At 43.2% G+C, this 16,445-nt stretch overlaps 1 protein-coding gene across 3 annotated transcripts in view; it reads left to right on the top strand.

Annotated features, from left to right (window-relative positions):
- Nucleotides 1–16,445, top strand: part of LOC134541566 (neurogenic locus protein delta) — a 505,174-nt gene that overhangs the window by 465,833 nt on the left and 22,896 nt on the right. For all 3 annotated transcript variants that reach the window (XM_063385081.1, XM_063385078.1, XM_063385077.1), the window contains one exon: nucleotides 4,692–4,943. In XM_063385081.1, the coding sequence (XP_063241151.1) occupies nucleotides 4,692–4,943 (252 nt within the window). The remainder of the gene's footprint in view (nucleotides 1–4,691; nucleotides 4,944–16,445) is intronic.

Genomic DNA, 16,445 nt, shown 5'->3' with positions numbered 1-16,445 from the left:
TACCATTTATTTAATTTATTTCCATAACCCTATTGAGGGAAATAGAATTTTTTTATAAATAATACACAAAAATTTAAGTCATACACGTTAAAAGCTACACACAAGTGATTATTTTAAGACTATATACAAAACACCATTACATGCTAGGGTTAGGGTTGACATTAATATTGGCCTTCAAGTTATAAAAAAACTGTTAAATAAATACGTGATATATTTATAAAAAACTGTGTTAATAATTAACGATAGTTATATTATGAATTTACTTTAAAGCAAAACACGAAATTTTAGAAGAAAATTAAGTGAACGGCTTAAATGTCAAAATTAATTCGTTCAGATTACTTATTACCACAGATTAATTATTATAATGATGGTCACGTGTGTGATGCTGCAGGACGTGGGTAAAGGAATGCCGCGGAATGATTCACTGTCGACGAAGGGCTTAAAGGAGGGTGGGGTGGAGGGGAAAAATGGTAGGGGGGACATTCTTCGACGGGAGATGCCACAGCGCGCGCTGTCAAGGTCTCCCGGTCCGGGAAGATGGTCGGTCACGAATCTGCCCTCCCCCGCCCCCTGCATCTTATCAAACCTGCCCGGTATCCTGTTCTTCTCTCTCTATCTCTCTCTCTCTCTCTCCTCCTCTCCCCACTCCCCCTTTCTCACTGGACCGCTGCGGCGCTGCACGTGTCGGCCACCTGTTACCTTTTGCGAAACCCGCGTCGAGGTAACGATTCATGCCGCGCCGTGTCCTGGCCCGGGACTGTTCCCCCCTCCCCCTCCCCCTCCCCCAGTCTCGGGCCCGGACAGTCTCTTCAGTCCTGTCCGCAGTGGCACGGACACGGACACGGATCTCACTGTCGCTTCTGCCGCTTGCGCAACAAGTTGCAATCATCGAGACTGCATTTTCAAGGTTGCAAAATATTAGTTTGAATTTAAAAAAAATATATATAAATATTTATGGTTTGAGTTCGCAGCACGGGCAGTATTTACATCTATGTTGGTAAAAACATAAATGTTCGTTCGTTTGAATCTCAAATCTCCGAAAGTTCTCCACCGGTTGCTTAGAAATTGTGACACAGCGTAGCATTCGAATACGCGCGTTTTTTTTTTTTTTTACATACCTTTGCCACACCTGTGACAGGTGAGAAAGATATATATATACACCTATGTAAAAACATAGTTTTCTAATATTTTCATTGCTATACTGGCATGTGTAGAGTGATATAGAGACATTGTAGAACGGGCGTTAGGAACTTGACGGCAAATACCTTAGGCAGGAATTTCAATTACTCCCAGCATTCGTCCGTCAGCCACCGAGCGATTCACAACTCTCCGCTCGTCCGTCATAATATTTTTACATTTCAAATTTTGGAGAAATGTTCTCTTGAAAAATAATATACACGCCTAGTGACACGATATTCCTGTTTTAATAAAAGCAGTTATCACAGTGAATTCATTTTTTTTCCCACCTAGAAAATTGGTGGCTCCCCGCTCACAATTTCTCTTAATATTGATTTTGTTTAGTTCTTAGTTATAAGTCCTCAAAGATGATATGGAGACGACAGTATCCTAATAACCTATCCTTGAACCACATTTCAAATTAAAATTTTACGATGTCCGATAGGAAATATCAAGTGAGCTTGGGTTACGGCAGATTTGACACTGAACATAATTACATTAAAACAAAACTATTCTAGTGAACAGCTTATTCGAACGTAGCACTTTCAAAAGTGATGTGACCTACCACCTTGATCTAGTTAAAATTACTTGTATTCATACAGTCCTTCGTAGTTATTTCATAGGTTTTAGCTCTTTGGCTCATTACAACATCCTTTCAACAGTTACTAATATTATTCCATGGATTTTTTTAGTTGTCTCAAAACCAACATCGGTTACTTTTTTGTTTCACTTCCCGCCTGGGGAAAATAAGTACCTACTTCGGTAAAAACGACTGCCTTTATTTGTATGTTTTTTTTCTTCTTTTTCTTTGCTATCATCTTACTTAGAATTCTGTTGAATGAAACATACATTTTATTTTGGTTGTGTTACGAACTTTTATCTTTGCCAATTAATTTTGTTGCACAAATACCCGCGTGGGTCTGGTAGCTTAATGAAGACGTAAATCTCAAAACAAACCTCTTCTTAAAAAAAAACCGAGGACATTTAGGTTTAGTCACTGGCTTTGAAGGATGTCTGCTCTTTGTATTCCCCCTTCCCCACGTCTGCAGTGGCGCCACACAGGATCTCGGTGGGTCCTTCAGGAGATGTCTTCCTTCCAGCGAGGCGAGGGGACCTCTCGAATCCTTTTCCCCGACGGTTACCGATACTCTAGGGGTGGCAGGAGTATTGGGGGATAAAGGAGAAAAAAAGAAAAGGGGGGGGGGGAGAAAGAAAAAAAAAGTGTTGTGTTGAAGCCACAGGTTTTTAAACCTCGTGCCGGGGAGATGTCTGCTTGCTTCGTTCTTTTCCAGCCTTCCCCTTGGTCCGCCTAACCCACCTTTTTCCACGCTTTTAATAACACGTCGTGTTTTCCCCGCCGCCTCTCTCTCCCTCTCTGTCTCTTTCCTTCCCCTCCTCTACTTTTTCCTTGAACACGGAGGCCGCAGTCAGGTAGAGATGCTCCCGTGATAAAAACAGACTCCTGTTCCCTCCTTCCCGTTCGTGAATAAGACAAAGGAGGATTTCATTAAATGTTTCGGCTTCTTCTCTCCCACGGTGCGCCTCTTCCCCCCTTCCCCCCTTTTTTTTCTTGCTGTGTTCGGTTTCTGCTCTCCCTCGCCGGAAGACTCGGGTGGAAAGAGAGAGGTAAAGATCAGTTTGCACGGTAAACATTTTTTTCCCCTCCTCCTCCTTCTATATTTTATTGGGACGGACGGTATGCTTGGCCACGTCTCCGGGAAGTTTCGAGCGCTACGGCATTCCTGAGTGGACGGCGAAACCGCGCTCAGAGGACCGTCAGAAGGTTGTCCCCCCCCCCCCCCCCCTCCATGCCCCCCTGCTTCCACGAGCTTGATTCAAGAGTTGTTTTACCCCCCAGTCAAGAGTTTATGTTGCGTGCTTCGGGCCGCCGACACACACACGACGATATGGTGGCGTGGTTCGAGGCGGTTAAAGCGTTTTGGATTTGTTTCGGCGTGTAGACCCTGAGACACACAATGCTGAACATCGTGTTACTTTTTTATATATTTTTTTGTTTTAAATTTTCAATTCGGCATTTTGTTGGCTCAATCTGGGGACATTTTTTTTTTTAGTATGCTGCCGTAGATTACTGCAGAGTTTTGACTATCTGTAATCGTAGCTCCATCATTGCTTAGAAATATCTGTGACCGATTTTCTGTTACTGGTGGAAATAAAGCTACGTCAGTGAATACTCGTGTGATGCCCAAATTATTTTGGGTGGACACTGACGTGACGAAATAAAGTCAATTGAAATACGATATCTTTAAATTAGCAATTTCTATGGATTTGGGGGGGCGCATGTTTACAAACATCTGACTGTAAGTAACATTTAGTAATGTAGTAATGCATGAAAACCCAAGCATGATAATTGAAATCAGGTCCAGCTTAAGACCGGTATGTTAGGTGATGGGAGTTGAGTGAATAAGCAAGATAGTTGCAATTGCTTGCAATCTTTGTTTACAAGTATTTATTGATTACGCTCGTGTTTATGCATAATAGTTATATCTGTGATAGCCATACTATATGTATATAAAATACTTTTTTCCTTCATATTCTTGAGAGAGTAAACATAGGAGTGTGTGGGGATGGAGTGTGGGTATATAAGCAAGATTGTTGTAATAGCTTGCAAATCCTTGTTTACAAGTATTTATTGATTACGCTCGTGTTTATGCATAATATTTTTAGCTGTGATAGCCGTGCTATATGTGTGTAAAATAATTTGTTTGACGTGACAACGTCTAATAAATCGATGAACGCCGGCTGCACGCATGAAAAAGTGTCCCGTTACGCTCATTGTACGCTTGCGCCGCATCTATCTCTCTTCCATTCGACTGTTTATAAAGTGAAGTGAAAAGTTAAATGTGGTTTTTATTGCTTATCACAACAACAATTTCCGGCAATAAAGGTTAATTATTCTTGCATTTAAAAAAATCTGATTACTAGTATAATTTCAAGTATTTATTCTTTTTATTATTAAATTAAAAATGATTCAATTTTATTCATAAAAGTATGCAATAATTTCATCAATGTTTTGTTATGACGTTGTCACGTTAAACCATCGTCCGTAAACCGACTTTACAGACAACCAATTTTGTTTTTCATTATCTTGAGAGGGTAAACATTTTTGATGACTTGCAAGCAGGGGCGTAGCCAGGGGGTGGGGGGTTAGGGGTTCAACCCCCCCCCCCCCCCTTTAGCACCAAATCTTTAATTAATTCTTATACATTACTCAAACAAATTTCATATTAAAATTAATACAATTTTTAACCGTTACAATATTTAAATTTAAGATCCGGAAACTGCTAAAATAGCACTATTTTACACCTTGAAATCCAAATCTTCCCGGGGGAGGACCCCCCGGACCCCCCCGCTTTAATAAGGGGGGGGGGAGCCATGCTTCTTAACACCCCCCATACACAAATCCTGGCTACGCCCCTGACTGGCAAGCATGTATATCTACCCCTGGCCGTGATGTGAGAGCGTGTGTGAATGAGCGTGTGTGGTGTGCCCGGCAGGCGAGTCGCTCATCACGCGCCTGACGATGCAGCGCTGGCTGGACGTGGGCGAGGCGTGGACGCAGGAGGAGCACCGCTCCGCGCACTCCGTCATGCGCTACGAGTACCGCGTCACGTGCGACGCGCAGTACTACGCCCCCGGCTGCACCACGCTGTGCCGGCCGCGCGACGACAGCTTCGGCCACTACAACTGCTCCGAGCTGGGCGAGCGCGTCTGCATGGCCGGCTGGCAGGGCGACTACTGCACCAAGCGTGAGTACCCCCGTGCGCTACTCCTCCCGACCGCTCGGCTAGCCGCCGGCTACCTGGCGCGACACCTCCGCTTGACAGATTATCTTATAGCTTATAGAGAAATGTATCATGGGTTATATATATTACTTAAAACTACTCTTTTTCAAGGTTTGCAAGACTAGTACGTTTTAATTGTAGTACACAAATCATATAAATTATAATAGACACACTCAATATTATTATAAATATTCATATATAATAAATCAGTTCCTTTAATCCGACTTTTTGAAGTTTCCAGGGTATAGCTTTTCCATCATAATTTTATTCCTTTTTTTTTTTTTTTTTTTTGAGAGAGAGAGAGAGAGATCTGGTTTGTATTGCTTGTTTAATACTCCTTATACGTTTCCTTTCAAATACAAGAATTAAATTAAATCCGACTGTTCGATTCCGCTTGAAAGTCCCCGCCAACCCTCCACCACCTCTCTCTCTGTACCAACAACACAGGGGCAAGATTATAGCTGGCTTCGTATCTTTCAGATAACCGCCTCAGCTCCCTCACAAATTTCAGCAATAAAAATTGTTGTGATTGAAACTTCGCCAAATAATATTGATGTCATCGAAGACCCTTTAATCTATTGAATGGTGTGTGTGTGTTATATAATTTATATTTTCTAGTATCAAACGATTCACTTCTTTTTAACAAATTTGAAACACTGGAGGTTTTGTGTCCCCCATAAATCTGTGCAATTTTTTAAAATAAGTTTTTCTAAGAAGATAAAGATAATTTCGTTGTCATAACGCTGGTACCACATTGTATTAAACAGCTACGTTGTCTGCCGTATATCGTACTGACGTGAAAACACCAGGTTTTCATACAAAATTTTTGTAGCTGTCCGTTATTAGTCTGTAGCGTATATTTGCTGATGTCGTGTCCATTCATTCTTTCATTCATTCCAGTAATTACTGGTGGTTTCTGTTCCTGGCTCAGCTGCTTGTTTCTTCTAAGCAACGTCAGGATTGCCTAGATTCTGCCCTGAACGAGCGGAACCCCCTGGCTGCTGTAAATGTGGATGTCAGTTCTCTCGAATATTTAAAGTGTGCCTTTGACGAGTTCGACAGTAGTTGGTGTTAAGTTTTGTGTTTCCCGTGGTTCTGGAAACTGCGTTTTTCGCTGTGACTCCTTTTTCTTGAGACCGCACCAGCATCCAAGTGGGTCTTGAAGTTTCTTTTATCGCTTTCCCCCGTGCGGAGTCGTGCCGCCTGCTTGCGGCGTGCGGTGGCGCTTCGCAGCCCCCTCCCCCCCGCCGCCCGTCGGGCCGCCGGCTGAACGCAGGGCCTTGTCGCAACCGCCGGTTCTCACGTCGCCGCTAACCGGGGAGTTCTGACGCACCTCCCTAGAGGCGCGTGGCTCGCCAATCCTGCGGCCGAAGAACCACCCTGTTGAGGATCTCCCTCCCTCCCTCCCACTCCTGCTTTCCTGCCTGCTTTCACGCCGGCGTAGTGGCACAAAACACAAAGGGCATTCAACTTCGTGTTAGTGCGGCGGGGATGGTAAGTGCGGCGCTCGCTAGTGCTTACAGCGCAAGGTTCGTCGTGCATAGCGCTAACCCATAACATTATATGGCAGGAAGGTGTAACGCAATGCCCTTGAGTGCTTTCAATCTGATTCACGCCTAAAAAATTATCCTGCAAAAAAAAAAAAAACACGCGTTTAAGCCATTTTCACTCAAAAAGATAAAATACAGTCTGGAAACTAAATGCAACAACAGAACGTTCATGATACCTATTCCTTTTTCGTAAACAGGCACCTTTTTTGGATATGTTGAGCATATTTCAAATCGCGCGGCTCTTGAGCGCCGTATGTGTTCCAAGGAAATACGCTGCCCTTAAATGTCTCTAATCCGCAGGTTCGGGACCGAAGGAAGTATCAGATGCGAAATTTATTCCCGCTGGAAAACAGAAAAACAACGAAATCCGCCCGAAAATGAATTTTCTACGCGAACGGCTTGCGTGTTGTCGCATTACCTACCTTGGCGAACTATGGAAAGCCGGGGTGGAAACCTTTCACTGTAGTTTCTGCGGTCGCGGATTGGCGCTCTCTCTTCCTTACCGTGTCATCGTCTAGTGTCTCGGTGTTCCCGCGGTACAGCCTCGGATGATATTGACGGAACAAGTGTGTCCATATGTTTGTATCTTTCGTAGCATAATTAAAAATTAGAAGAAAAAAATACGACTATGGGGGAAACAGGTAGATCAACGTTTATTTTGGTTGTTCTTAGCGCTTTCAAAACATAACCTTACAGAGAAATTGACGACATTTGTTATCGCAACACTAGCCCACTTTTTGAAAGTAGCGGAGTTTCTCGATTAACCGGGAAAATCGATAGCACGGATGTGATGTGAAAATCGTCTTGGTGGCCCGATGGTATCATTTCTCGGAGTGATTTTTTTTCCTTCAGTGTCGATGCTGTCAAGTCACTTAATGATTTGATGTTAATTTTCTTTGGGGTTTTGACAGCAGGTAGATAATTTTCTAGGACCTCGAGGAAATTTTTAAACTGACTTTTGACGGAAATGGCACTGGATAAACCGGATCAGTGGTTAATCAAGACACTACTAGTAGAGTCTACTGTACTAGAATTGCAATAACTGTATGTGTTATCAGAGGACATTTGATTATAAGGTCACAATATGCTACTACAATCTGTTAGATTAAGGGATTTATAGTACGACTAGATAATGCCCGGCATGCGTTGCAATGCCTCAATCAATTTTTTCTGTAATTTTTTAAACGTATACTAAGCATCTCTCTTTATCTCTCTAATTCTCTATCTCTCTATGTATATCTCTATAACTCTCTCTATCTTTCTATTTATATCTCTATCTCTCTATATATCTTTCTAGCGGACCCGACAGACATTGTCCTGCCCAAATGTACTTTTTCTGAGATATGGATATGGCGGTAAGTATTTCTACGCTGGACATTTTGTATCTTCTCATTATGCTCTCCTCTTGGGCACGCCACTGCCGTTACCAAAAACCTTTCCCATGGTTACGCAGAAGGCAACAACAATGCAAAATCCCGTTGCCATGGAGGCTAATTATCAACAATGCTTAGTTTTTTTGCTTTTAAAGCGTGTTTTTTTAGTTTTTCTTAACTCAGAATCGAGATAAAATATCCAATTGTGAATCTAAACCATCCTCGAATCCCCGTGAACTCACACACAAAATTTCATCAAAATCGCGTACAAACAGACAGACAGTAAAAGTACTGTTTTATTTTAGTAAGATAGATAGATTATTCTTACATGTTCGCATCCATGCAGTATATGAAAAATCAGCATGCATAGCCCCACACCTATAACTATATGTTTCTGCTGCCCACGACTTTTTCCGCATGGAATTTTGTATTATCTTGCACCATTTAGAAATTTAAACATTATAACATAACAGTTGATACAGTTGTAGTAGTTTTCTTATGTTCAAAATTGATAATTTTTCTCACCTCTATTTTAGTCTTTGCAATAAAAATATGTTACTACCTAAATTTTGAGTAAATATGTTTCTACTTTCAAATGTAATGACGGGAAGACACTTCATAAAATGTCTTTGTAAACCACATTTACTGTTTTTTCCGTTTTGAGCTAGAATGTAAAGATTGTCTGCATTACTGACCCGCGAGCAAGCTACATACATTTCAGAGAGAGAGAGAGAGAGAGTGAGTGAGAGAAAGACACCTATTGAATGTCTATCTAACTAATTTTTTTTATGAGAGCATATTTTCATTAAATAAATCATGTAATCATTCAACGATAAAAGCTGTTTATTTAATTAAGCGGACGGGTTCGCTCCAAGGAGAAAATTGACGCGGCGAGACCTCGTGGACATAGAGAAATGACACACACTCTCTATTTGTGTGGCTATGAAACATGATTTTTTTCTGCAATTTAAAATGTAATATTCAAAAAGGGTATTGAAAATTGAAACAAATATGGCGACACTATAAACTATCAGGATCTTTATTTTTTTCTTACACTCTACTTAGTTCCTTACAATAGCAAAACTTAATGGCTTCTAATAATGCGTTGCAATTTTTGCTTTTAAAGCGTGTTTTTTTAGTTTTTCTTAACTCAGAATCGAGATAAAATATCCAATAGTGAATCTAAACCATCCTCACTATTTGTGTGGCTATGAAACATGATTTTTTTCTGCAATTTAAATTGTAATATACAAAAAGGGTATTGAAAATTGAAACAAATATGGCGACACTATAAACTGTCAGGATCTTTATTTTTTTCTTACTCTCTACTTAGTTCCTTACAATAGCAAAACTTAATGGCTTCTAATAATGCGTTGCAATTTTTGCTTTCAAAGCGTGTTTTTTTAGTTTTTCTTAACTCAGAAACGAGATAAAATATCCAATTGTGAATCTAAACCATCCTCGAATCCCCGTGAACTCACACACAAAATTTCATCAAAATCGGTCCAGCCGTCTAGGTGGAGTTCAGTGACATACACACGCACACAAGAAATATATATATAAAGATTAGGAAAGGGCAATGCATTTGAACACCTCATATAGTTCATAATTTAAGAAAAAAGTTTTTGTAAACTCAATTCATGAATGTAGTTGAGTTTTTTTTTTTAAATTTATAGTAGATGTAAACCACACACAATTATCGCCAATTGTGACATTGTAAAATAATTTAATTTTTGAAAGTTTTATTACTAGCGTTACTCATTTAAGTAACATCACTTGCAAAGCAACGCATGATATCTGACGACTCGCATGCAGTCGTCTACAAACACTGTTGACGTAACAAGAGTACCAGACCATTTGTACCACTTTTGAAAAATGTCAAATTTGAGGAAAGTTATATGAGACAGACTATAGCAATGACTTGTCGTAGCGAGTGATTTTAGTGTTCAAATTTATTTTTTTGTCTGTTCATGAATCCTTTACTTTGTAACTACGCTAGTTACAATGTGTTGGCCTTTAGGTAGTATAGTGGCAAGCTTATTACTGTCGATAATTACATTGACATTGTCAGTATTTTTTTGTGAAAATTTAACGTTCATGCTCACGTCGCTGCCAGCACCCCATTATAAATTTCGGGGGGGGGGGGGGGGGGGGGGGGGTGTTTGGAAGGAGTTTGGGTCCGAAATTGTTAATAATTGGCCTGTCGTGGCGAACTGTGTTTACCGGGGTAAAAAAAAAAAAACGCATACGCTGCCGCCTCGCTATAAATAGTGGATGGAGCCTCTTCTGTTGTCTGCTTGACCCTGCTCTTTCTCCGTCCGGCACCCAGGGACGAGTCTCCTCACCTGCACACCGGGTTTTCTTGTTCTTCCTCTCTTGCTTCCTCCCGTCCTCTCCCCTCTCCTACATTCCAGGTCTCCTGCGGTCTCTTCGTCCGCGGAACCTTCCCACGCCTCGGCGATGCTCGATGCCTGGCCGCTCTCCCTCCCTCTCCTCCCCCCTTCTCTTTACTTAACGGTGGTGCCGCCCGGGCCCCGGGGCGAGCGTAAGTCCGCGGCCAGGTAGCCAGTCTCCTCCCGGCGAGATGCTGGCGCGCATCTGTGGTCTACCCTGCTTTGTCCTTGCCGGTCGAGGGGAGGGGACTAGCACAGCTGGCGCTTTCTTCCACTCTTCATCAAGTCTTTGTCGATGTATTGTCATCCCGTATATCTTGTTGTGATCATTTGGCACGATGTTTTACTGGTCGCAATTTTTACCAGTCAAACTCAAATGGGGTTTATAGGTGCGTGACTCCGCTCTCCTTGCAAGGTTTGCAAGCTGCAATAAAGAGTGGTTATATTTTCTTCTTCTTTTCTTGGCTTGTTACGTAGCTGTATCATCCAAGCAAATGCTTACTCCATAATTTTCCTAATTTTGTACGCCGAATCTATGAAAGATGAGGAAAACATGTTGACCTTTTTTTTTTTTTTGTAGGTTGTTCGTTGCGTTAAGTTGAATTTTTTTTTTTTTTTTTTCGTTGATTTGTTCCGTGGATGTCTTTATCAATTTTCCTTATAAAATTAAATTCTAATGGAATGGCCGCAGACAAATACTCGGAAGAAAGGGGGCGGAGGGTCGTCTCGCTTATGACCTTCGCAAGCCATGACGTCCTTGGGCATCATTAGTTGATGGTACCCTGCTGAGGTCTTAATTCGCGATCGCATCTCTCACCGCGTGAAGTATTTTATTTTTGTTTCGTATATCTTTGTGCGACGGAAACTCGCGCTGTAGCTTGAACAGTTAATAATTCAGTACGAATTATAGCTGTGCGGTGAACTTCAAGCGCATTTACTATAGCATTAATTGAAAATTCATGGGTGTAAAAAAATGTGCACAATACAACAGCCGTTGCCATGGAGTTTATCGGGAAAAAAACGTGACCAAAATTAAATTAAAAAAAAAGCATTAAATTAAAGCAAAGACGCACAACAACGTCCGCCAAACCAACTTATAATTTATGGTATACCAAGGGCTGTCTACCACCACAACAGCGAGTGAACGGCGGAGAGTGGTTGTGGAGAAAAATCGAGACTTTACACAAATAAACCTTTATATATTAGTTATATATTATATATATTACTTTCCCGAGGTTTTACACCCATTATATTAAATATCTGTTGAAAATATTTGTGGCATAGCAGCGAATGCAAGGAAGATAAATTGCTATATAACATGTTTTTATGTGCAGGATCTTTTAACATACTAAATTAAGACAGCAATCATCGTGTACCACAGGATCAAAATGTACAGGATCATGCCATCAGCAACAAGGGATGAACTTGGATACATAAGGAAAAACCATAATTTTTTTTGTATTGTAATATTTGAATTTTTTTTTATTTTTTTTTTTTGGCCAGGATATTTTTACGTACTGAATTAAAAACTTCAAATGTCAAGTAGCACAGGATCAATAGATATAGCCGTTAAAAAAAGTAATGAAAAAAAACGAAGAAATGGACATAAGGTTTGAGACTAGGCCTTGTGGCGACGCAGCCGGGAGAGACACGCAGGTGTTTCTGCGAGGAGCGAAGGGAACACGTCTTCTCCGCCGCAGAGCCGTGAGCTCGCCTGGTCCTTTGAATATATATACTGTATAGAAGTCGCGAGTGGATAGGATTTACTCTACGTTTTTCAGAAGCGTATGATGAGCAGCTTGGGAACTTAACCGCTGCAGTGCGCTGCCGTAACGCCCTGTATCGTCTTAGTTGTTATTTACACGTTAGAGCGCAGCGCTGTCGCCCGCTGTCATTCCCCGCGTTCACTGCAGCTCAAGGCCGTTCAACGAGAGGGGGAAGGGGTGTTTGAAGAGTTCGACACTTGCCCGCTAGGGACCACCACAAGTCGATGCCCTAGAGATGGTGGCGATTGCGGCGGTGAATTAACCAACTTTCTCAAAACCGTATTAGAAATTGTAACCTGGGCTGGCGACTTCTATACAGTATATATATTCAAAGCCTGGTCGTGCCCGCCCCCGGGTGGCCGGCGGCGGACGACGGGAGACGTGTCCGGACCGGTCCCCCGCGGCCCGACAAGCAGTAACCCGAGCAGGTCAGGGGCGGCTCCTAGGTCGACAACACGGGCATGTGTCGTTTTGCCTAATTTTAGGCAAAACGCCTTTAGGAAATTCGCCGTTTGGCAAATCGGAGTTAGGCAAAATGCCGTTAGGCAAATCGCTGTCAGGCAGAACTTCGTTAGGGAAAACGCCTTCAGGCAAATCGCCTTTAGGCAATACGACGTTACGCTAAACGCCTTTAGGCGAAATGACTTTAGGCAAATCGCCGTAACGAATTCATGTTTAGGCAAACCGCCTGTTACTCGACAACGCCTAGTGAGGTAGTACCTACCCGAGGTCATTCATTCTGCAGTAGCCTACATTCAAAACTACCTGAGGCCTGTTTTCGCGAAGGTTTTTTTTTAAAAGTAGCAGACGTTATCCGATGTGCAGGTAATGGTCAGCTCGTTCATATGATTATCTTAAATTAATCACCTTGATCACTTTTCGAATACATCCAATCTCGGACAATGCGTAAAGCCACGAGGACAGTTATTCAGTGGACCTTACTCTCAGGGTTGCTGCTGGTATAGAAAACAGGCAAACTAAGGAAAAATTCACGGAAATTAAAATGGTCATAAAATACCTAGAAAAACCCAGGGAAATCTCCAACTATTTCTATAAATTTTTCTCGTGGCAGAAAAACTAAACCGAAAATACCATTTCCACCCACGTTCAGGCGCCTCAAAAAAGCTCAAACATTTACTAATTATGAAATTTAGTTTTTTTTTTCTTTTTCCTGAAACCCTTATATTTTTTACTGTTAGCACAAAGGGGATAAACTCATTTCAGGATGCTTACATACAAGTTATATAGTTACCATTCGATAGCTTTAGGTGAATATAGCAATTGTATTCAATTACGTGTATCTATCTAAAACGGCGTTAATTTTTGCTAACGTGACACATTTGATAATACATACGTCTCCCCCCCCCCCAAAAAAAAAAAAAAAAAAAAGAAACCGACACGAAGTGAGTCGCGGGATAATTTTTGTCTGGAAGGTCAGGGAAACTTGTCGATTCAGAACTGGAAAAGCAGGAAACGTCAGGGAATTTTTGATTTTGAAGCTTGTAGCAACTCCGTTACTGCCGTCCGAGGTCGCGCAGTTTTCTAGCGCGCCAACATTGAAGACAAGGTTATCTTCTCCAGGCCAGGCTAGAAACACCGCCCGGTTGGAAGCTGGGGGGGAGACGAGCAAAACAACTCGGCTCGGAATGAAATTGAGGCCGAAGGGGCGAGAGAGTTTTGGTGGAACCCGGGAGATTTTCTCACGCAATTCGTTCACACGATATCTCGCTCCATTGTTGGCTGCGGGCGGGTTGTGTCCAATTTTTTTTACCCGCGGGCACGAATCTTCCTGCCCCCTCCCCCCCCCCCCACCATCTTCCTACCTTTCCCCGGGTTAAGTGTACGGCTGGCCCGCCCATCTGAATATTATATATCCTCGGGGCGGACGCCGCCAGAATGCGGATGGCTTATTAAAACATCACTTCCGTTGTTTTCCCCCACTTCCCCGGCCCAAATATACGGGATGAGTCCGAATTCGACAAACTTGGGACTGAACCCGTTAGGGTGTTCCAGGAACACTACTTTTGTCTGTTCATCCAGATGTCAACCGGTGGTTTGCTGGCATCTGGACGATTGGCCTTCAGTTGTACCATGTGCCAATTTTTTAGAATGGCGTGTACCATTTTTTTTTGCCTCAACCAGAAACAACTTACCCATTCTGTTTTAGCCGCCGTGCCTGCAGCCAGAATATAGCTTTGTCAGATTATAAGATTTTTTTTTGTCCATTTTGCATCCATGCTTAAAATGTACACGACGGCTGATGTTAAAACACTACAGTCATTCATTCCTTGTGGGATCTCTTGCATGCCACTGCTCCGGGACGTGTGTCTAAAGACGATTAATTCAGGCCATTTCAATCGCAAAATGATCTCAACATGTTACTCTGGTTTCTTAAACAGTAGTTGTGTCCCCCCTCCCCCCTCTGAGCTCATTGGTTGTTGGAAGTGGCCGCGTGGTAGCGACACAGTCTCCCATTGCGCGTGTGCGGGGCAGCCCCGACTATCCCCGGCGGCGACAGCTGCGCCTAGACCGGGTCGCCGACAGCTGTCCTTCCCCGCCGCTCCTTTATCCTTCCCCGCCTTCCCCCGCTCCCACCTCGGCCTGCACAGGTGTTCGGTTCGACTCCGTCGTATTACACGTACTGCTGACGCTGCTTCATCTTGAATTTGTTCTTATCTCGCATTCAAGTTCTCATCATCTGACATTGATTCTCGGTGAGCCTTTATTTTTTTTTGACGGTAATCTGAAATTTCGATGGAAAAGCTTTTCAGTGTTTAAAAATAGTGACATTTTCTTCGAGGTGCTGCGTTTCAGCCACAGTAAAAAAAAAAAATTAACGAAGTAGTCCGACATATAACAATTTCAGTAAAAATTAAGGATGTAAAATGACTTATTTTAATTTGAAACCAATAAAACAATAATTGTACATAATACGTTCTCTGCGCCGTGGGTATCTTCACGTAGGCGCATTGTTGACGTGTACGCTCTCACACTCGATGGTGTCGACGACTTGGTGACGGCCACAGCGCGTGGGCGACCTTGGAGGCGCAAGGTCGCCGGCTTCCCAACATTTTTAGTCACCTTCTTAATTCGTGCCATTTGCCGTCCCGACGCCCGGCGATCGGCTCCCAGCCTGTCGGCTTGTCGTGGGAACCCTCCCCCCCCTCCCCCTCCCCCGCTCTCAAGCACGTGACCGAGCCGGCGACGGCGCCCGCAGCCACGGCGGATCCCTGCGCAGGAAGCGGTCGTAAAATGGTCCCCGCGGCTGGTTCGGTTTTCGAGGGGAGGAGGCAGGGGCGCTTCTTCCTGTCGTTGCCACACTTCGGCACCGTGTCCTCCCCCCCTCCCTCCCCCCCTAGTCCCTCGCCCCCCGGGGGACACCCGCGCACCTGCCTTCCACACGGCCCTTTAATTCCCTTCATCGCGTAGCCACGCAGGTCTCGCGCGCACACTGTCGGGCGCGGAAACTGAGCGAGTTGTACAGTCTGCGGTTCAAAAACCGAGCCGAAAAAAAAATTGTACTTTTTTTTGGGTTTGCTGTTAGGCGCCGCTAAGATGTTCAAGAAAATTCTGTTGGGTTAAAATATATATTGTACCTTCTTAATAAATAATTTTTTTTTTAATGAATTAACATTGGTGAATGACATTTAGATATCTAATTTGTTAGTGCGGACAATTTCAAACAGTCCTATTTTAAGCCGAAAAATTAAATTCGGTTTTGAATAATCATATATAAATAGACATGCGTTGGTAATAAGTTTGTGTATTCCCTTTCTCTGCCACGAATATTGATGTTTTCCTGTACGTGATCATCTTTATTTGTGTTAGATAAAGCCATATTACTCAGAGTAGAACGGGAAATATTTTTAATAGTTTTAACGGCTAGATTAAAGTGTATTTAATTAATGAAACCATTTTATATGTGTGTAAGGATGCTGTTAGCAGTACCACAGGAAATCGACCGATGTCAGTGACACACGCTTCACAGAAGTCTCAGATCATCTAAACCTGTCTACACGGGTGTTTAAGGAGCGTGTTAAGACGAGAGGAGGAAAAACAGGTCTCCGGGAAGTGCCGGTGGACCACTTGGTAGGATTGGCGTGTACACAGAAAATTACAAATCAGCGCCAGGGAGGGATGGAAGGCGACCCCAGTGGTCTTCGTCGGGGCGAGCCTGCTAACGATCTGTTGGGTGTTGTTCCCGCCCTTTCCTACCCCACTCCCCCCTTCTTTCCTTCCCGCCGACGTCCGTCGCTAGGCGGTCATTACCTGGGAGCTGTCGACCTCCTTGGCCATCAGCGGCCGGGCCACTGCGCATTCGGGCCACGCACCGCCTTCCGCCAGTCGCACAGTCGCCCTTCTGTCCTGGCCGCGCTAACATGCC

The sequence above is a fragment of the Bacillus rossius genome, assembly GCF_032445375.1.
Source record: "Bacillus rossius redtenbacheri isolate Brsri chromosome 4 unlocalized genomic scaffold, Brsri_v3 Brsri_v3_scf4_1, whole genome shotgun sequence".
NCBI lineage: Eukaryota > Metazoa > Arthropoda > Insecta > Phasmatodea > Bacillidae > Bacillus > Bacillus rossius.
This window is presented reverse-complemented; position numbering and strand designations above follow the sequence as displayed.